This window comes from Geotrypetes seraphini, chromosome 1, assembly GCF_902459505.1.
Source record: "Geotrypetes seraphini chromosome 1, aGeoSer1.1, whole genome shotgun sequence".
Lineage (NCBI taxonomy): Eukaryota > Metazoa > Chordata > Amphibia > Gymnophiona > Dermophiidae > Geotrypetes > Geotrypetes seraphini.
Window position 1 is genome coordinate 208,382,250 of NC_047084.1, and position 23,290 is coordinate 208,405,539.

Sequence of the window (23,290 nt, forward strand, 5' to 3'; positions counted from 1 at the left end):
TTGGGGCAGCCGCGGCGGTGGCTTTGAGGCCTGTTTCCCCGATGGTTGCGGCGGTGGCTTTGTGGCCTGTTTCCCCCGATGGTGGCAGCAATGGCTTTGTGGAGGGTAGGGAGAAAGAAAGCGGGCAGGCAGGGAGACAGAAGGGAAACAGAAAAAAAGAAAGGGGGCATCAAGAGAGAAAAAAGAAAGAAAGGGCAGGGAGAGAGGAAGAAAAAGTTAGGGGAGGGAATGAGGTCTGGAGAAGAGGAAGCATACAGGCTGAAAGAAGGGAAGAAAGATTGGATGCACAATCAGAAGATGAAAGTGCACCTAGAGACTCATGAAATCACCAGACAAGTAGGAAAAATGATTTTATTTTAAATTTAGTGATCAAAATGTGTCTGAATTTATATATTCTGTCTATATTTTGCACTATGGCCCCCTTTTACTAAACTGCAATAGTGTTTTTTAGCGCAGGGAGCCTATGAGCGTCGAGAGCAGCCCTGGGCATTTAGCGCAGTTCCCTGAGCTAAAAACTGCTATTGTGGTTTAATAAAAAGGAAGAGGGGTATATGTGTCTATTTTTGTATGGTTGTTACTGAGGTGACAATGCATAGAGTCATCTGCCTTGACTTCTTTGAAAAAAACCCAGAATAGGAATGATAATTAACATTTTCTCAGCGTATAGTGTGCTTTGTGTTTTTAAATTTTATTGTTGGTAGATCATTTTGACTTGGTCATTTTAAAGTAGCTCGCAAGCCCAAAAAGTTTGGGCACCCCTGAGCTACAGCGTTGAAGCTGTGTATTTCTATTTTATCCCCCCTTTTACAAAACTGTGGAGCGTTTTTTAGCGCCAGCCGTGGTGGTAGCAGCTCTGATGCTCAGAATTCTATGAGCGTCAGAACTATTACCACCATGGCTAAAATCCACACTACAGTTTTGTAAAAGGGGGCGGGGTTAGTTTGTGATGACATATTCCATACTAGGCGAAGGTGTTTTCTGTGTTCTGTGTGTTCGAAAGACATGGTTTTCTGTTAGGATTGACGGTGTAGGATTGATCTGTGCTGGTCTGGCTTGTTTAGTTTTACAATGGGTGTATTGATGTACTGCTCACTGCAATATGTAAGATGCTGCCTTTTCCTAGGTACTCATGTGTGACGTGTGGCTTGTTACTAAAAATCATGTTTTTCGTACAGATGGGAGGAGGGGGTGCCAAAAAATGATGGGCCCCGGGTGTTACATATGCTAGTAACGCCACTGTATGTAAAGATACCAGAAAGCTGGCGTAGCAAAAACTTTAAGTAAATTGTTATTCTTCTAAGTTTTGAGTATTTAACCCTCCCACAATCTCATGGGCACTTGTTTCAAGTTTATTGAGATTTTGATTTAAACGCAATATCAAATATTTTCAATGCGTATAACAAAAATAAATTTGGGGGAAAGAAATAAAACCATTTGAACAATAAACATACAAACATATCCATAGATGATTAAAAATACATAAGGAGTACAAGGATAAACTACATTTGTTTAAAAATGCGTCCTCCGCTCCTGCTCATAAATTTGTGGAGTATGTAACTTGTCGCTCATGCATATTTTTTTTTGCACACACCTCATCAATCCTTAGAGGGAACATTGTTCCCAACCCTATCCTGGAGGACAACCAGGCCGATCGGGTTTTCAGGCTAGCCCTAATGAATATGCATGAGAGAGATTTGCATATAATGGAAGTGACAGGCATGTAAATCTGCTCCCTGCATATTTATTAGGGCTAGCCTGCAAACCCGATTGGCCTGGTGATCCTCCAGGACAGGGTTGGGAACCACTGCTCTAGACCTCAAGAAAGCATACACCCATATTTCCATCTTACCTGCCTACCTGAAATATCTTCACTTTCAAGTGGAGACATGCCATGTCCAGTACAAAGTACTACCATTTGGACTGGTGTCAGCACCGAGAATGTTCTACCATATCAGAAAATACTCGCAACAGATGCTTCCATGCTCAGTTGGGGAGCCCACCTCCTCAAGGAAACTGGACTCCTCACAAAAAAATTCTCCACATCAATCTCCTGGAACTTTAAAGTAATCTGCAAAAATGCAGAGTAATGCATTTGAGGATTAATAATCGGAAGGAACCGTATATGCTGGGAGGAAAGAAGCTGATATGCACGGACGGGGAGAGGGACCTTGGGGTGGTAGTGTCCGAAGATCTAAAGGCGAAAAAACAGTATGACAAGGCAGTGGTTGCTGCTGGGCTGTATAAAGAGAGGCTTAGCCAGTAGAAGGAAGGTGTTGATGCCCCTGTACAGGTCATTGGTAAGGCCTCACTTGGAGTATTGTGTTCAGTTTTGGAGACCGTATCTGGCGAAAACGTAAGAAGACTTGGAGCGGTCCAGAGGAGGGCAATGAAAATGATAGGAGGCTTGCGCCAGAAGATGTATGAGGAGAGACTGGAATATGTATACCCTAGAGCAGAGGTCTCAAAGTCCCTCCTTGAAGGCCGCAATCCAGTCGGGTTTTCAGGATTTCCCCAATGAATATACATGAGATCTATGTGCATGCACTGCTTTCAATGCCTATTCATTGGGGAAATCCTGAAAACCTGACTGGATTGCGGCCCTCAAGGAGGGACTTTGAGATCCCTGCCCTAGCGGAAAGGAGAGACAGGGTATGATTCAGACGTTCAAATACTTGAAGGGTATTAACGTAGAACATAATCTTTTCCAGAGAAAAGAAAATGGTAAAACCAGAGGACATAATTTGAGGTTGAGGGGTGGTAGATTCAAAGGCAATGTTAGGAAATTCTACTTTATGGAGAGGGTGGTGGATGCCTGGAATGCGCTCCCGAGAGAGGTGGTGGAGAGTAAAACTGTGACTGAGTTCAAAGAAGCGTGGGATGAACACAGAAAATAATATTAAAAATTGAACTAAGGCCAGTATTGGGCAGACTTGCACGGTTTGTGTTTGTATATGGCCATTTGGTGGAGGATGGGCTGGGAAGGGCTTCAATGGCTGGGAGAGTGTAGATGGGCTGGAGTAGGTTTTAATGGAGATTTCGGCAGTAGGAACCCAAGCACAGTATTGGGTAGAGCTTTGGATTCTTGCCCAGAAATAGCTAAGAAGAAAAAAAAAAAAAAAAAAATTAAATTGAATCAGGTTGGGCAGACTGGATGGACTATTCGGGTCTTTATCTGCCGTCATTCACTATGTTACTATGCATTGCTCTCCACATATTCCAAGATCGCTTTCTCAACAGGTAGTCCTTGTTTGAACAGACAACTAAATTGCCTTGTTCTACGTGAACAAACAAGGAGGTACAGGATCTTGCTCACTTTGCCAAGATGCAATCCAAATCTGGTCTTGGGTGATTCCTCACAACATATTCTTCAAGGCAGTTTATCTTTAAGAAAAACAAAACATCTTAGCAGAAAAGTTGAGTAGACTCCTTTAATCTCATAAGTGGTCACATGGGGGAAGCCACTGCTTGCCTTGGATCAGTAGTGTGGAATGTTGCTACTTTTTGGGGTTTTACCAGGTCCTAGTGACCTAGATTAGCTACCGTGAGGACAGGCTACTGGGCTTGATGGACCATTGGTCTGACCTAGTAAGGCTATTATGTTCTTATCTTGATCATCTTACAACAGATATTCTCGGATTGGAGGACCCTGTAAGTAGACCTCTTTGCTTTGTTTTTTATCTGTCCTATTGCTTTCAATGAAAGTAATACCCAGATATCTCCTCTCTTTTTTCAAAGCCATATGGTAACCCTAGTTTCAGACCCACTTCACACAACTTTCTACCATGACGAAGTGGTTCTTTGCACACATCCGAAGTTCCTCCTGAAGGTCATCTCGAAATTTTATCTGAACCAGTCCATAGTTCTACCTGTCTTTTTTATTTTTTTTCTTCCCCCAAGACTACATTCTCACTCTGGTGAATTAGCACTCCATACTGTAAACTTTTTCTTGCTTACTATTTGAATGTGACAAAACCTCACAGAACTGCCACTCAACTGTTCCTATTGTTGAATTCTAACAGATTTGGAGCTCCTGGAACCATCTCTACATGACTAGCCCATCCATCTGACGTCAGCGATCAGATTCAGAGCTCCCCCTTAAAAGAGGAGGGGCCAATGGCAGAACATTGCACCAGCCCGGAGTAGCAGGGAGCGAGGCGAAGTCAGGAGGCAGCAGGAGAGAAACCCCCCCCCCAAAAAAAAACCAACAACAAAGGCAGGCAAGAGGGGCAGCGGGGAGAGGTAGCTCCACCCACCCCCTGACGTCGGCAATCAGATCTAGGGTTCCCCCTTAAAAGAGGAGGGGCCAACGGCGCGCAGCCGTTTGGCACGCATTGAAGGCGAGCTTTAAAGGCTTAGCGAGAGCACCTTTGCGAAGGGCCTTAAAAAGGGCAGCCACACCAGCAGCCAGAACAGAGGGAGATGTCAGTAATGGAAGTAGCAGATGGAAGCAGGATGTTGAGCTACCCAGTTTTATGCACCGTTTGCCATATATATGACTACCTCCCCTCTGGGAGGCGGTCTTATATATGCACTCGATGCAGGGAACTGGAGCACCTGAAGAAACAAGTTAGTCTCCTGAAAGGCAGAATACTAGAATTAGAGGCACTTCGAGCAGCAGAGGACGAGGACAAAGAGACAGATAACTTTACGATGAAGGAAACCACTGAAGAAGAAGTCCGGGAATTAGAGAAGTTCATCAAGGCGGCATACAGAGAGGCCATGGAAAATCACTAGCAACAGTGGAACTACCGAGACACACCCACACTGAGTGAGGACCGCCTGGAGGACAACCACAAGGAAGAAATGGGTGACACAGCAGCGACACCTGGAAACAGTGAAGGGAACCCACAGGAAGATGAGACTGGAGCAAGCCAGCACCAGGATGAGGGAAGATGGAAGTACACAGAGGGCACAGACCTACGTCTGGAGAGATGTACATTCACCAGGGACACGGACCTGAGGCTGGAGAGGCAAGAGAAAACAGAGAGGACAGCGATCATCATGGGGGACTCCATCATCAGGCAAGTTGACAGCCACATAGCAGGAGGAAGACAGGATTTAATTTAATATTAATTTTATTTTATTTCTTATATATCGCTATACCGTGAGTTTCAAAGCGGTTTACAATAAAGATGCATTAAAGATGCAATAAAATTAAAATAAATAAAGATAGGTACTTGGAAGTTCTCTAACTGTCCTGAAGGCTCACAATCTAACTAAAGTACCTGAGAAAGCAATTATTAAAAATGGTAAAGATAGAAAAGATAAAAAACAGCGATAGAGACAAGATATGAACATCCCAACAAGTATTCAGTGAATAAATTAAATTAGGATTAAAAAAACAAATAAAATGTATAAAATTAAAGTAAATTCCAGTCAGACAATAGGATCTGATGTTAGAAGTTCATAAAGACGACATGCCAAGGAGTGAAAGCTGGTATGCTCCTTGAATCCTGAAATATGAAGCCCAGCCACCAAACAATTGCTGATACAGATTACAGAATTGAGGTTCAGAATACAATACATAGGAAAATTAATTCTGGATACGTTACATAGGAAATTACATTACATAGGAAGTTACATTATATAGGAAATTACATTAAAAAGGAAATTATTTCTGGTTACGTTACATAGAGGATTATCTGGTTTCCTTACGATGATAGTTAGATGGTATTAGTAGGAGATGTTAGGAATCAGGTTGATTACTTGGGTTTCCGGTTGGGGACCTGCCTACCAGGAGCCAAGATAGAAGACATAGTGAGCCGCATCGACGGGATCATCGACAGTGTGAAAGAGGAAGAAACGACAGTGGTGATCCATGTGGGAACTAACAACGTGAGCAACAGGAATTACAGCAGGGAAGTACTGAAGGATCAGTTCCAGATGCTAGGAAGGAAGTTGAAGACCAGAACACAGAGGGTAGTGATCTTGGAGATCTGCCGGTACCCAGGGCTGATGAGAAAAGGTAGATGGAGCTGCAAGCAGTCAACGCGTGGATGAGGCGCTGGTGTGAGGAAACATAGAAACATAGAGTATGACGGCAGAAAAGGGCCGTCGGCCCAACAAGTCTGCCCACTCAAAGAACCCTCCCTCAACAAGAACCCTTCTTCTAAGCATTTCCCCGGAGCAAACCCACATGTTTATTCCATCGTCCCTTGAAGTCGAGTGCGTTACTGTCCTCAACTACCTGACGTGGAAGACCATTCCATCGATAACCACCCTTTCGGTGAAGAAGTATTTTCTGATGTCACCGTGAAATCTCTCACCCTTGAGTTTGAGCGGATGCCCTTTTGTTGCCGTGGGACCCGTAAGGAAAAAGATATCTTCCTCCACCTCAATATGGCCCGTGAGCTATTTGAATGTCTCTATCATGTCTCCCCTCTCGCTGCGTTCTTCGAGAGAATATAACTGCAGCCTGCTTAGACGTTCTTCATATGGGAGAAGGATTCCACTTTGTGCGCAACTGGACAACGTTCTGGGGGAAGAGCAAGCTGTACAGGAAGGACGGACTCCACCTCAGCAGAGACAGAATGAGGCTACTTGCAAGCAACATCAAGAGAGAAATTGAGAAGTTTTTAAATTAGGAAGAAGGGGAAAGCCGACAGTTGACCAAGAAAGAGAGTCGATGATTCGGGAACCGGTATACTCAGAGGATACCGTGCAGGAAGATAGCGGGGAAGACTCACCAGATCTCATGCAAGACAGATCTAAGGGGACACAAGAGGGAAGGAAATGCAAGAAAGGAACAGGCCTCAAACTCAAGTGTGTGTACACGAACGCAAGGAGCCTAAGAAACAAGATGGGTGAATTAGAAGCTATGGCACAAAATGATAACTTTGACATCATCGGCATCATGGAAACATGGTGGACCGAAGAAAATGTCTGGGACACTGTGCTACTGGGATACAAACTATACCGCAGAGACAATGGGTCAAAAAAGTGGGGGTATTGCCCTATATGTCAAAGAGGGAATAATGCCTGAAATGACAAATAAGTTAGTCTCTATGGGCCAAAATTCCAGGAGCCAATGGATTGGAAATGAAGATCGGCATCTACTATCGACCCCCCTGGGCAGTCTGAAGAAATTGATGGAGAAATGATAGATGAGATCAAACGCAACTGCAAGGGAGGCAATGCAGTTATCATGGGGGATTTCAACTATCCGGGAATAGACTGGAACCTAGGCACCTCTGGCTGTGGGAGGGAGACCAAGTTCCTGGATGCTGTAGGCGATTGTTTCCTAGAACAACTTGTCAAGGAAAACACGAGAGGAAATGCAATTCTGGATTTAATTCTAAATGGACTACGAGGACAGGCGCAAGATATAGAAGTAGAGGGGATACTGGGAACCAGTGATCACAATATGATCTGCTTCAACATGGATGCAGGGACAAAACATTGATCCAGAACGACGGCCATGGTACTTAATTTCCGAAAAGGGAATTACGAAGGGATGAGACTCATGGTGGGGAAGAAGATCAAGAAGAGGATAAGCACTGTTAAAACGCTAGAACAGACCCATGTTAGATAGAATTAGGGATTGCACTAAGATTTAGAAAGCCTCTATTTTGAAGTATTTTCTGATATATCTTAGCTTTCTCATCACAAGGAAAGATTGTTTTATTATTGAGTGTACGTGGCTCTTCATGGTTAGGTGGTTATCAATTTCTACTTCTAAGATTCAGGATTGTAGTTCTAATGGAAAGTCTGTATTGTCTACTATAATCCTTGGAGTGTAGCATGGGTCAGTTGTGTGGCAAATGCTTGATCATGGGTATAAACATGCAGTATAGACAGCTGCAAATTATAAGTTTTAAATACAATAAGCAACAATCATGCACATGTCTGAACAAAACCAAAAATGAAAACACACATACTTAGATATAGAAGAACAGGCAAAGATGTGTGCTGACGGTACCCATTTCTGTCTAGGTGTGTGCACAAGAGCAACAATGCACATTTTGACTGATACTCCTTATTCCTGTTATAAAAGAGCTACCCTGGTTACCTGTGGCTTGGTGAAGTTTAAGATCTTGTCGCTTGTTCAAAAGGCAGTGAATGATACTGTGCATATAGTAATTGTTAGCTCCTCAAGAATCTGTAGGCCTTTTCATGCACTGAGTTAAGCAGATATATTGGAACAATCTCTAAGGGAGAGTAAGGGATAGTGGATGTCATTAATGGACAAAGTAGGCCAAATGGCTTTTATCTGCCTTTACTTTACTTTTCTATGTTTCTATACAAAAGGTGTGCAGGGCAAAAAATGTTTTCTTGTTTGTTTCCATTTGGAGTATTTATCACTTTTTTGTTTTTTTGTTTTTGCCTTTAAATTTTCATTTGGGAGATGGTGGAAGAAGTGGGGGTCATCCTATGCATTGTTTGCAAAGCACACACACATTTGTTTTAGGAGGAAAAGTTTAGTGATTATGCTGTAATCTAGAAAAGTGATACTCATCTAGCTAGCTGCATTAGTTCAGTACATATTGCAGGATTCTACAGGTACCCACATGGAGAAGTCATTGAAAATGTGGTAACATCTTTCACATTCTTGCATTGGATCATATATACTGTGTTGATGAAACAAGCCAAAAATAAGAGAGATCTTCCAGTGTTGGGGAAAAAACATTCTATTTGGGCAGCACGTGGACCAGGTAAGACCAGTCAATGGTCATAAGAACATAAGAAGTGCCATCTCCGGAACAGACCCTAGGTCCATCAAGTCCGGCGATCCGCACACGCTGAGGCCCCGCCAGGTGTACCCTGGCATAGTTTTAGTCTCCATATCATTCTAAGCTTCTCAAAAGGAGATGTGCATCTAGCTTACCCTTAAGAGATCTAAGAATTCATCCTGGAGAATAGCAAAAAGAACATTAAAAAGAGAAACTTGTAGATAGTGCAAGATTCTATAGGCAACCAATGATATTGTTTGAGAATGACCAATGTGATGAGATTTCCTTAGATTACAAATTAGATGAATAGCCATGTTTTGTAAGCTCTGTAGTTTTTGGATTTTTTTAAAGCATAATTAAGCAATTCTAAGTAAGTAATGTTGCAGTAGTCTAATCTTGATATAAAAAGCACAAAGACTAAGGAATGAAAAAAGCTGCTGTTGAAGGAGGCCCTAATTGTGAAGCTGTCTCAAAACAAAGAAACCAGACTTGCAGGTGGCAGAAGCTTGAAAAAGAATTACACCAGAGTAGCAAAATGTAGTGCCTGGGTAACAGGAGTGCCAAAGAGGCAGCACCCAAAGTTATAGCCAGGGCTTCATTTTCAGATGTTGAGTCACTTGGCTACAACTGTCCATATTGCCCCTTTGGCTCATCCTCAATAGGACTTCAAATTCCAGTAGACTCAATGAATGTGGTATCTCAGTTCTTTACTTACCAACTCCATTTCAGCTGACACTGCAATGGTAGACCTCCAAAGCCAACCTCTGCATTCGTTCTTTTACAAATTCAATATTGGATAGTCTTGACTACAGGTGAATCTAGCCTAGACTGGGGAGTTCACATCAGTGCTCATTGCTTCCAGTGAAGGTCAAGTTCTAAAAGATCCAAAAAGTTCCAAAAGGTCAAGTTCCAACTGTTTGGATCTCATGATAATTTACTAGACACTTGAAGTATTCCTTCATAATTTGTTAGTGTTGATGACACCCAGACAACAGTGTGGCACGGTGTTTATGTCAACAAGCAAGGATAAACAGTTACTCTACCTCTATACTGGGAGGGATCCAGATTACGGTAGCCAACTATATGTATATCCAAGTGGCTTATGTTCTGGAATACAAAACAAGATAACCAAGAAGCTCTGCAGGGTCCTTCAACCTCACAAGTAGCCTCTGAATGCACCACTTCTCAAGACCATTTCCCAAGAAGAATAATAACAGTTTATATACCGCAGGACCGTGAAGTTCTGTGCGGTTTACAATGATTAAAAGATGTTAAAGATTGAGTAGAATTAACAAAGTTAAGGGTTAGTGAAACACCTCAGTTAAACCTTGTGCCAGCAGTGAATACCAAATTTCTTCTTGACTGTTCTGTCATCGTTCCATCCCTGGATATATTTTTCCATGAACCTAGTCCTTCTATATGCATACCTACCAATCCTCCTCATTGCAAGAACCTATGACAAGTTACAACAGAGGCCAAGCACCATGACAGTCTTCATATTGTACTTGCCTCAATAGAACTGGTGTCCACTTCTTAAGCAGCTGTCTATTCTACTTCTGTGAAAGTACACTAATTTCCAGCTTTGATAACTCAGCAAGAGTGTCATCTTCACCAGAATTGAAGTCTCTAGTTTTCAAGCTTGGAAATTGAATAATCTCAAAATTCTGTCCCAAATAAGTTGTTGTAACCCAAGGGCATTCTTATAAAGCTGCCAGATGTCTACTAGATATATTTAGTATTTCAAGTGAAAACAATTTTACAACCTGGTGTTTTTTCTAGTGGCCATGGTCTTACAATATGTTTAGCTGCTACTATCATCTGAATCAACAGGGTTTCCAAATGGCCTCAATAAAAGTACATATTAATATGCTCTTGGCCTTCCATGTCCCCAGTGGATAACTTTCCAGCTTCCACTGTCCTATTATCTCATGCTTTATGAAAGGATTTTGACATGTCTAGCCTTTACTGCAGAAGCTCCTCAATTCCTTGAGACTTTAAACTGGTACAGCTTCACTAATGAAACCACTTTGAGTGACTAGGAGTCCTCTTCCTTGAAATTCCCACATTGAAGGTGCTCTTTTTTGCAGTAATCTCAGCTAGAAGTGTGGGTGAACTTCAAGCATCGGTAACTTATGATCCCCTACACAGTGTCATCATAAATAAGGCTGTTCTCCAAAGCCCACCTAAGTTCTTACTGAAGATGGTGTCACCTTTCCACACTAATGAGAAAACAGTTTCTCCTGCCTTTTTCCAAATTACAGAAAACCCATGCAAGAAGGTCCTTCACATTTTTGACTAAGTGTGCTTTTGTATACTACTGTAAAGAAATGAGACATTGTCTTCACTGTTCATCTTTTTGATCTCAACAGGACTGGTACATTAGACATAAAAATTGAAAGTTATATGAACTCTTTCTCTGCACAGTGTTGCTTTGTGTGTGGCGTAGTGGTTAAAGCTGCAGCCTTGGCACCCTGAGGTTGTAGGTTCAAATCTCATGCTGTTCCTTGTGATACTGGGCAAGTCACCCCATTACCCTAGGTGCATTAGATAATGTGAGCCCATCCAAACAGATAGCAAAAAATGCTTGAGTACCTGAATGTAAACCACTTAGCCTATAAGTGGTCAATAAATATTAAAAGTAATTATGTATTTAAATTGGAATGCACACACACACGCACAAAGCTGCCTTCGCCCTAACTTTATTGTAATCCTAAAATTTGGAATTCTGGCTTTATTCTTTCTATAGGAACCATGGAAGGGGATGCTGCTCTTGTACTACTTTGTCAAACTGTTCCCAAGGATCTAATTGATACATCTGATTTTGAGTGCTCTCTATGTATAAGGTCAGTACAAATTTTCCCCATGGAACTTTAAATCTTAAGGATAAACTTTGTGTGAGTAGACTTTTTATATAAGTCAGTATTTCTCAACTCACTCCTGAAGGCACACCTACCCAATTGGATTTTCAAGATAACTACGATAACATTTACATGAGAGATGTCTACTTATACTGGATTTGGTTCCTGCTTGATTATTGTTGTAATCCTGAAAACCTTGAGGAGAAGGTGAAGAAGCACTAATGTAAATGACCTGAAAATATTTAAAGATAACGACAAAGGTGTCAAGGTTTTTTTTTTCCCGTGAGCGCTAACTGGGTAGGAGCGACTCTTGCCCAGAGAGCTCATGCTGACTGGGTCCTGCCTAAACAACCAGTAGGGCTGATGAATATCTGCTCTGACCACCTAAGCACTATCTGGTTAGTGCTGGAGTGACCTGGAGAGCAAGGCCTGGTTAAGAGCCCAAAGTTACTAGTTCAGCACAGTTTGGGTTTTTTTTTGTTTTGCTTTTGTTTTTTTAGTTCACTAACACATTTAACTACCTGAGTAAAGTTAAGATAGCAAAGGGTATCCTGATTTTTTTTTTTCAGATGCTGGTCCGAATATCACTAGCAATTACTCAGTGCCTGAATATTTGGTACGGCTATCCAAGAATGGCCTGACACTAAATATTCAGGTATAGAATGCCCACAGTACTTGACTGCTGTGGGCTGAGTATGCCTGGATGAAGCTGAAATATAGAGCAGTGTTTATGGTTAATTTGGATCTGTCCTGCCAAAATATATAACAGGGAAAATTTTCTATAATTGTAAGGATCAAAGCTTTTTTTTTATTTTAAATCCTGTAAACTGCTTTGTTTTGCAAAGTCAGTTTAAGTGGTATAGTAAATATTCAGTAAGAAAAGTGTCTTCTCTATAGATGTGTTGTGGTCATATCTAGTGATCTGGCAACATTTTACATTTCTTTAAATATAAGTATATTTTCTCTGAGTGGCCAGTAACATAGATGATGGCAGATAAATCAAAGTGTTCCATGTATTCTGCCCAGTAAACTGGTTAGGATTGTAAATGCTACTTTATGTAGGTTTATCTCGTCTCTCTTTGACAGGGTTATAACATCATGGGGTTGTTTTTTTTTTCCAGGTTACTCTTTGAGCCAGTGACAATCCCCTGTGGTCATACTTTCTGTAAGAAATGTTTAGAGCGCTGTTTAGACCATGCCCCTCAGTGTCCCTTGTGTAAAGAGAGCTTGACAGAGGTAAATTGTTTTATTAAATTTGTGACTTAATCATAAAATTAGTTTTAGATTTTGGGCTTATTTATGCAGGTTTATAGACACAATACTAGTCTGGTATGATAGAGCCTATTTGCTGATGACTCCCAGATATACCTCTCTACAGTTGAAATTTCACCTAAAGTCCAAGAAAAAGTCTCTGCTTGTTTGGCTGACATTGCTGCCTGGATGTCCTGCCCTCATCTGAAGCTAAATATGTCCAAGACTGAGCTGTTCCTCTTTCCTCCTAAACCCTCTGCTCCTCCTCCTCCTTTCTCCATCTCAGTAAATAACTGTCATTGTTCCAGTCTCCTCTGCTCACAACCTTGGAGTGGTCTTCGATTCTGACCTCTCATTTTCTACGCATATCCAACAAGCTGCTAAGACCTGTCGTTTCTATCTCTTCAGTATCACTAAAATTCACCCCTTCCTCTCTGAGCATACTACCTGGACCCTTGTCCAAGCTCTCGTAACCTCACACTTAGATTACTACAATCTACTTCTAACTGGTAACCCACAGTGTCGCCTCTCCCCCTTGCAATCTGTGCAAAATTCTGCTGCACAACTCATCTTTTACCAACCTCGCTATGCTCATGTCACCCCTCCTTAAGTTACTTCACTGGCTCCCTATCTGCCATCGAATACAGTTCAAGATCTTATTGCTGACCTACAAGTGTGTTCATTCTGCTGCACCTCAATATCTCTCCTCACTTCTCTCTCCTTATACACCTCCCAGAGAACTCTGTTCCTCAGATAAGCCGCTCTTAACTTTACCTTTCTCTTCCATTGCCAATTCCAGACTTTGTTTCTTTCATCTAGCTGCCTACTATGCCTGGAATAAATTACCCGAGCTTGTCCATCCAGCCCATTCCTTTCCCTTATTTAAAAGCAGATTGAAAACCCACCTTTTTGATTTAGCCTTCAATCCTTAACCCTAGTCCACTGCCGTCCAACTCAACCAGCTGATTAACTATTCCCCTTAACTGTATCCCGTTTGTCTGTTTAGATTGTAAGCTCTTTCAAGCATGGATTGTTTTCTTCTTTGTGCATGTGTGCGTGCGTCTGGTAGTGCTATAAAAATAATTAATAGTAGTAGTAGTGGTAGTAGTAGCAATATGTACAGTGTCGGGGCACTAGAAATCATAAAAAGCTCCCATATAAGAGTGGATACTGGGCAGGGTTGTAGAATGGAACTGTTTCAAGAAAGGAAAAACATTGGTTTACTCCTGGCAGAATTTGCACAGAATTCCCCAGCCACATAAAATTTACCTTTCTGTGGAGACAAGCAGTGGAAATAGGAGGCACACTTGTTAAAAGTCCTAGACTGATCCTATGTGCTTCTCAGCATTCATTCCTACCAGAACACCTGGCCTTGGTCATACATGCAGAACGCTGATAACCCCTATGCAAATACAGGACCAGAAACTAAAAGTACTAATATATACAAACAAAACCCTAATATGCAAGACTCTGCATGCAGTACAACCCCAGAGAAATTGAAACAGTGCAAAATATAGACAGCAGATATAAATTCTCAAAACTTACACATTTCAATCACTAAATTGAAAATAAAATCATTTCCCCTACCTTTGTTTGGTGATTTTATTTTTCTAACCATCTTTTACCAGCCTTTGGCTGCACTTCCTTCTGTCTGTATTCTTAACTGTGTATCCAGGGCCGCCTTATCCATTTGCTGTTTTTCTCTCCTCCTTCACTTTCTGCCCTACACCATATTTAGCATTAACTTTTGACATTCAACTATGTTCCATTTTTCTGCTTTCTTCTAAAAATCTTATCTACTTTTCCATGTCTTCCCTTCCCATCTATCCATGTGTACCATCTCCTCCCTCTTTCTTCTCCCCTAGTCCCATCTATCCATAAAAAGCATTTCTTATCTCTTCCCTGCCACACCCATTGCTGATCACCATTTCCTCCCCCTGTCTCCCCTTCCCCTCCATCCCTGTGCATTATCTCATCCCTCTCTCTCTCCTGTGGTCAGGCATTTCTGTCTTCCCCCCCTATGATCTAGCATCTTTCTCCTTCCCAAAGCTTGGAATCTCTCTCCTCTCCCATGGTCTGGCATATCTCTCTCTCTCTCTCTCTCTCCCTCTTGCTATGGTGTAACATCTCTCTCCTATCTTTCTGCGGCCTGGCATCTCTCTCTTCTCCTTTTGGTAGTCTGGCATATCTCTCTCCCCTCCTTCCATCATTCTTTCTTCTCTGGAATCTGACATCTCTCCTCCCTCCAAGTGTAACATTTCTCCCTCCCTCTCCACAGCTATCATGTCCAACAATTCTTCCTCTTTCTTCTTTTCCACATATATACCATCTCTTTCCTTCCCACGCCACACACCTACCATCTCTTTCCCTCCCATGCCACACACCTCTACCATCTCTTTCCCTCCCATGCCACACACCTATCAAAAATTCTCTTTTTCTCTTCCCTCACCCACTGGCAGCATCTTTTGCTCCCTTCCTAACCCCCAGCCTGTTCAGCATCTGTCCTTCCCTCATTCCCAACCACACGTCCCCCTCCCTCTCGGTTGGATCCTGTGGTATGACCTCTCCCAAGTTCCTGACTCCCCCACCTACCACATCCCCGCTGCTGTAATTTAACATCTTCAGGCAGCCAGCGGCACAACGAAGCCAGCCTCCCGATGTTGGCCTGCTCCAGAAGGGTTCTTTCTGCAATATTTTTTATTTTCACATAAGCTGGATGCTGAAGAAAAAAACACTTTTGGGGCAGGCCAACATTGGGAGGCTGGCTTCATTGTGCCTCAGAATGCCTAAAAACAAAACACTACAGCAAGTCTTTTTCCACAAAATAAAACAAAACCACAGAACACCAAGGGACATAAATTCAGCTGCTGTCTAGGACCCAGTGGCTTCTCTCTTGATGGCAAAAGCAGCAGCCAGCGCACAGCGTGGCTTCTCTCGTGTAGCGGCATTACTTCGCCACATTCACAAGTTGCAGCTTCAGCTGCTTCCTTCTCCCAGGGCCCTGTTTCAGCACCACTGGGGTGAATTGCCGCTTGGCTGACTGGGGCAAAGCATCTGGGACCATCAGACCAGCCCACAGCAGGAAATATGCAGATGCCAACAATGGAGCCACTTCTTCACTGCTGGTTAGCACACTGCCAACGTCTGAGGGCTCTTCTCAGCCTATCACATCCTCACACTGCCTACAGAAAGAGATGAAGGCTTCATTAAAAGGTAAGCCTTTAAAAGGCCATAAATCCACCTATCATCCCCCATATAATCTGGGAGCTCCTTCTTTCATCCTAATTAAATCAAAATTCCAAGTGTTTCCTGACCATCCAGATGTGGAACCTCTCCCACCAAAGCGACCAGCTCTACTGCCCTTAGTGCCTCAACTAGCACCAGCGCCTCTTTCATAGCAGGATCCTCCTTCTCAGTCAGCCTCAGCATTTATTTTTTTTTACTTTACTCCAGTGCTTCATGAAGGACAACGCTGCACTCCTCCAGGTGTTTCCTATACCTCTGTCACCCCAGCTCTCAGAATCACCCCTACCATCGTCAACAGAAGACTCCTCACCTTTCCCAATCAGGGTCATTAGACAAGGATCTCCTGAATAAGGTCAATGCACCTCTGTTCCTCCCCACCCCATCCATCAGTGTCTAAAGAAGCCTGGTCTGATCCCAACAATGGCACCACAGCAGATCAAGAACTGCCTCCTCCTCAGCCGCATGTATATAAGAGCATTCATCTACTGCCTCTAAGCACTTGGAACTCAAGTACAAGATGCAAAAGGCCCCTGACCATGACTTGCAGCAGTTACCATCATTCTGTGGTTTCTGAGTCAGCTATTCAGAAAGCTAAGATGATCAGAACCCAATTCAATGACCCACCTGGGGACCAGAAGGTCTACCAGGGAACCATGCTCTTATTCCAGGATCATAGCCCATCTGCTCTAGATTCTCCATTATCAACAACATTCAGTCCTGCAGCAGCTAGATGGTGTGTCACCAGATACTGCAGCAAATCTCTACACTGCACTTCAGGAATCTATATATTCTAATTAAAACCAGCTATGATGTCTACGATATGATCTCCAGGTCGACAGCAATCGTCATTGTGACCTGCCACACAGCCTGGCTCAAGGCCTCTGATCTCAGGGATGACCTATGTGAACACTTGGCTGATGCTCCCAGCCTGGGAGACGTCCCATAGCTATATGTGAACTCTCAGTTCCTCCGGATCAGTCTCAGCGGTATTGCAGTTTTCTTCCCTCCACCAATTATTAGAGATCCTATTGGCAATTCTGCCAGCAGTATTACCCTAGACCAGGGGTAGGCAATTCTGATCCTCGAGAGCCACAGGCAGGTCAAGTTTTCAGGATATCCACAATAAATATGCATGAGATGGATTTGCATCTCAAGTAGGCAGTGCATGCAAATCCATCTCATACATATTCATTGCTTGGAATCCCAATCAATACTGCTCACGGACATATTCAAATACAAATCTTCCCCTATTTTTTTGTTTAACCACATAACATACATTTAGAAGAAGAGAAGAACTAATACATATATGCACACATTAATAATTTATTAATCAACCTTACTTTTTTCATAAATATTATAAATATATTGAATATATCACCCTCTGACTTATAACAAACACCTATTTCAACAGACAACCCAGGCAAATGCCCTTGTTGCCCCGAAAACATGGATAATCAGTTCCACATTGTCCAGTGTTTTATTTAAAATGTCTTTGCCAAACTGATGCTTCATGGATTAAACTCCTGCTTTTATGATAAGATCTTGTTCTCTCTTCAATAACAACTGACAAAATGTTCAAGCCAGTTCAACACAATCTTGCATTTCGCCACACAGGTGTCCTCAAGAGCTGAAGCCATTTCAGGTTTTCACTGTATTTTTCTCTCTCTAATCACATTTGTTAATCATACAGCAACTGCAGCTTAGGCTCAAAAACCACGTCTCCCCTCTGGAAGGAATAAACCAAACTCGGCATATTCAATATATTTATGAAAAAAGTAAGGTTGATTAATAAATTATTAATGTTGTGTGCATATATGCATTAGTTCTTCTCTTCTTCTAAATGTATGTTATGTGGTTATACATATTCATTGTGGATATCCTGAAAATCTGACCTGTCTGTGGCTCTCGAGGACCAGAATTGCCTACCCCTGCCCTAGACAATGCTTCCTCCCTTACAATAGATCTAACAATATATTATAAGGGAATAGTCTGTTATAAGGGAAACACCCTCCAGGGATTCAAGACAAGGTTGGACAAGTTCCTGCTGAACCAGAACAAACGCAGGTAGGGCTGGCCTTGGTTAGGGCACTGGTTTTTAACCTAGGGGCTGCCACGTGAGCAGACTGCTGGGCATGGTGGACCACTGGTCTGACCCAGCAGAGGCAATTCTTATATTCTTATTTAGTGATCTTGGCCCTGTACCTACTTGCAAAAGTAATGAAAAGAGATCCAGCAGGCCTCCAGCACCCAGCTTGCCTGCTCTCAAAACCAACCCTAGCTTTTGACAAATTCCCAGTGTGAGGCCAGCTCTGCCATTTTCTTCCTACATGGCAGGCTATCACTATGAAAAAATGGGTCCTGGCTATTGTCAATTTCCTTTCAAGAAGCCCAGTTTTGCCAGATGCCTCAACCATCACGTACCCCTTACCATCACATTCTACTTCTAGCAGCAGAACTCACTCTCTCATTCAGAACAATGCAGTGGAAAAAGTACCTGACCAACAGCAAAACATAGGTTTCTACTCAGATTTCTTCCTTATTCCCAAGAGGACCTGGGGACTTTGTCCCATTCTAGATCTCCGTTCACTTAATACCTAACTCAAGCAGGAAAAATTCAGAATGGTTTTGTTTCCAACCACACTCCCTTTTCTGAACTCGGACTGGCTGGCCACTTTAGATCTCAAAGATGCTTACACCCACATTTTCATTTATCTCAATTACTGGCACTTTCTTTTTTTTATTCAAGTTTCTATACCGTTCTTCCAAGGGAGCTCAGATAGGTTTACATTAATTTATTCAGGTACTCAAACATTTTTCTTGTCTGCCCAGGTGGGCTCATAATCTATCTAATGTACCTAGTGCAATGGGGGGATTAAGTGACATGCCCAGGGACACACGGAGCAGCGTGGGTTTAAACCCCACAACTTCAGGGTGCTGAGGCTGTAGCTTTAATCATTGTGCCACATTCTTTCCTCTCTGCTTCAAATTCCTCAGTCACCTTCTTTGGTGCCACATGTCTTCACAAAGTGCCTCGCAGTAGTAGCAGTACATCTATGCAGGCAATACTTCTTTGTTTTTCCATACCTGGACAACTGGTTCCTAGTGGCTCATACCTGAGATCGTTTACTTCTCAATATCCAGGACACTTTATCCAACCTACAATCCCTGGGCTTCATCAGCTACAAAAAGTCATCGCTACTTCCAGCTCACTCACTTATGTTCATAGGTGTTCACATAAACACCATCACAGCACATGCTTACCTGCCCGGCACCACACCATCGTTGCTCTCTGCATACAACTGAGAGTCCTCTTAATAATAATAATAATAACTTTATTTTTATATACCGCAATACCACAAACACTTCAGAGCGGTTTACAATGTAAGAGACTGTACATATACAGCAAAGATACAATGTAAGGGAATGTACTATGCAGTTGAGAGCAAGTTACAATGCAGGGACTGTACATATTTAGCATAGGTGTTAATACTGCGGAAAGCAAAATTAACTACCTGCACATCGCATCTTGTGCCTGTTGAGTCGCATGGTGGCATCTTTCTCCCTTATCATATGCAACAATCCATGAGACCTTTTATAGTGGCACCTCAAGTTGTACTGGAATCAGTGAACCCAACCACTCTCCTGTCAGATTCCTCTACTGGAATCCAACAAGACTTCTGTGGTGGATCCAATCTCATTCTCTGCCTCACCTTATCATGACAGATGCCTCCAGCAGTCTGCGGAGCATATCTGGGCCACCTCAAAACCCAGGGTCATTGGAGTCCAGCAAGGCTACGTCTATACATCAATCACCTAGAGCTCTGCGCAATCTTCTATGCCTTACGGGCCTTTCATCCAGGGGTGCATCACAAAATGAGTTCCTTTACAAAAGGACAACCAAGTAACAATGTTTTACGTCAACAAGCCGGGGGGTGGGGGGGAGGTGCAGGCTCCCTACACTTCTGCAGGGAAGCCTACCACCTCTGGCACTTTGCCCTGTCTCTTAAAGATTGTAGTTCTAGCCCTTTTTTTCCCATTTGTGTGAAGTAAGTTCATATGTTTTGTTAAGTGCTTTATTAACCTACCCTGGTCTTGTTTAAGTACTTCTAATTTTAATTTGTTTTTATGGAATTTTTTGCATTGTACACTGCCTAGAAATTTGATTAAGCGGTATAAAAATTTTTTATGAAATTTGAAACCTCCAAGCAGTTTACATTCCAGGACAATCAAATGTGATAGTGTAGTGTTCTCCCTAGGGCCTTTTAGCCGGGTGCTCCGCCCGGCAAATTTAGATTACCGCCCAGCTGTCATCTTGATCGTGAATCCTGTTGCTGCCGCCGCTGCTCAACATTTTTTTAAAAAACCTCTCACTGGCTTGGAGATTTCCCGGGCTGACTCGCCGATGAAAGTTCAATGTTTGACTCCTGCCTGACCTTTTTTTTTTTTTTTTTTTTACGCCAGCAACTGACTTGAACCCATGCTCTGGGGCTCTAACGTGTGTGTGTGCCGGCTTCCCTTCTCTTTCCTCCGAAAATGGAAGTTACATCCCGGGGGGGAGGAGAGAAAGGAAGCCGGTGCGCACACGTTAGAGCCCCGGAGCATGAGTTCATTACAGGCTAAGGCGGAAGACAGGTCAGCGATGGAGGAACGCTTACAACTTGCTGCTTTTACTTGCTTCGGGCCTTCCTCACTGCCAGGTCTTGCCTACTTTCTGTTTCCATGAAGGCAGGACCCGGCAACGAGAAAGGCCCGAAGCAAGCAAGAGCAGCAACTTGTAAGCTTCCCTCCGTCGCTGACCTATGGAAGATAGGTCAGCAATGGAAGGAAGATTACATCGTGCCTTAGTCTGTAGTGACTGCCGACGGTTGTGTGAGATGGGAGGGATGGGAAGAGAAATACTGCTGCTGCATCCAATGAGGGGGGGAGAGAAATGCTGCTGTACCCAATTTTTTTGGGGGGAGGGGGAATAGAAAAGCTGCTGCACCCAATTGGGGGGAGGGGGAAGAGAAATGCTGCTGCTGCACCCAATTGGTGAGGGGGAGGGGAAGAAAAGTGCTGCTGCACCCAATTGGGGAGGGGGAAAAGTGCTGCTGCTGCACCCTATTGGGGAGAAAGAGGGGAGAAGGAAGACCAGGTAAGGGACAGGAGAGGAAAGAGATGCCAAGACCATGGGAGGGAGGGAGAGAGGGAAAGGAAAGGAGCTACCAGACCATGGAGGGGGGGAGAGATGTTGGGGCATATGGGGAAGGGGGAGGGAGACAGATGCCAGACCAGGTGAAAGGAAGGAAAAGAGATACCAGATAATAGAGTGGGAGGGGGGCGATGGAAGGAGAGGAGAGAGATGCCAGGTCATGGGGGGAGGGAAGGGATACTAAAGAGACATAAAATGCCAGACCAGAGGGAAAGAAAGGAGAGGAGGTGCCAGAGAAGAAGCGAGAGATAGGAGAGGAGAGAGATGCCAGGGCATAGGAGGGAGAGAAGGGAAGGAGATAGAGATGCCATACCATAGGGTGGAATGGGAAGGAAGGAAGGAAAGGAGAAGAGAGAGATGCCAGAGCATAGGGGAGGGGGTGGAGACAAAAAAATGGAGAGGGGGTGAAGCTGATGAATCATGTACAAAGGAGAGAAAGGGCACAGAATATACAGTTTATTGAAGGGACATAGAAAGAGGGAAGATGCCATATGGAACAGAGAGAGGATGGACACTGGATGGAAAGGGCAGAGAGGGTGGACACTAGATGGAAGGGGTAGAGAGAGGGCAGAGGCTGGGTGGAAGGGGCAAAGAGAGAGGACAGATGTTGCATGGAAGGAAACAAGGACAAATGATGAATAGATTATGTGGAAGAGGTCGGAAGTAGGGATCGCATCTATTTCATATCCTCAGTGAGACCTCAGGAAGAATCCTAGTGATCAAAACATTATTAGAGGTGCTGTAGAGCAGTTTCTTGTATGACTGGATGAGCTATATTTCTTTTTTATTTTAGTTGTTTAAATTCATGCAGAAATAAATGGCTAGATTGAACCTAATGATTTCATTAACATATTTCCCTTTTTTTAAACCTCTATACCATTTGAAAGAAGGCGCATATCTAATTATTCACTTCTAGAATTGGATACTTCTTAAATTTAGTAAACATATTCTGGCACAAGTGTCAAACCTTAAAGGAAGTCATATTGAGCACTGGAAAATAATAATAATTAACTTACTTTGATAAGTTAATAAAATAGTACACACTTATTTTTCCCACCACCAAATTTCCCCGTCCCGTCCCACCTGGCTACTTTTTCATGCCACCCGGCTGGAAAAAATTTCTAGGGGGAACACTGTAGTGGAATCACTCAGTTGTAAACTTGAACCTCATGAATGGTCCCTCAATGCCACAGTACTTCAAAGACTGTTCCGACTAGGGGGAACCCGACTCTTAGACCTCTTTGCCTCACAAAACAATGCAAAGTGCTCACAATTTTGTTCCTCTCACCAGCAAATTAGGCCATCGCATGGGATGCCTTTTCCACTCTTTGGATGGGGAATCTCTATTATATCCCTTCCCACCAATTCCATTTCTCTCCAGGGTCCTTCAAAAAATCATCTCAAGGACTCCGCACAGCTCATCCTGATTGCTCCTTGATGGCCCAGACAAATCTGGTATCCTTTTTCTTCTTGACCACCTCAATGTTTCACCAATTCCCCTTGGAATTCACTCTTCCCTCCTCATACAACAGAACAGTCAGGTTCTGCATCCCACATAGCCAGCCTCAGCCTAACTGCATGGAAATTGAGAGGAGAATCCTGGCTAGAATTCCCATCTCCCAGTCAGTGAAGACTGTTCACCACCAGGTGGCCCTCTACCAAAAAATCCTATCAGTCTAAGTGGGCACGTTTTTCTCAGTGAGCCTCTTCCCAATACCAGGAACCCCCTCGTGTGTCCGATACTGACTTACCCCCTTCACTTTTCAGATTCAGACCCCAAGATAAATTCAGTGCACCTTCATCTATCTGCAATATCTGCCTATTTCTCAACAACCCCATTAATGAGCTTTCTTAAAGGTCTCACCGATCTCCACCCTTCACTTCAGAATCCACTTCTGACATGGGATCTCAACATTATCTTGGATCAACTCATGATTGCAGGAGAGCACTGCTTTTTTTACCTCAGTAACTGCACCCTTATGTCATACCAATCAATTTTTCGTCACTTACAACTCAGCCAATCCAGGCTGACCGGCTTCCAAATGAACCATTTCCATTTGTATTTCTTGTTGAAT

At 43.1% G+C, this 23,290-nt stretch overlaps 1 protein-coding gene across 1 annotated transcript in view; it reads left to right on the plus strand.

The window, feature by feature from the left end:
* Positions 1–23,290, plus strand: part of LONRF1 (LON peptidase N-terminal domain and ring finger 1) — a 95,447-nt gene that overhangs the window by 45,233 nt on the left and 26,924 nt on the right. Inside the window, exons 6-7 of the mRNA XM_033944515.1 lie at positions 11,416–11,512; positions 12,649–12,763. Of these exons, the coding sequence (XP_033800406.1) occupies positions 11,416–11,512; positions 12,649–12,763 (212 nt within the window). The remainder of the gene's footprint in view (positions 1–11,415; positions 11,513–12,648; positions 12,764–23,290) is intronic.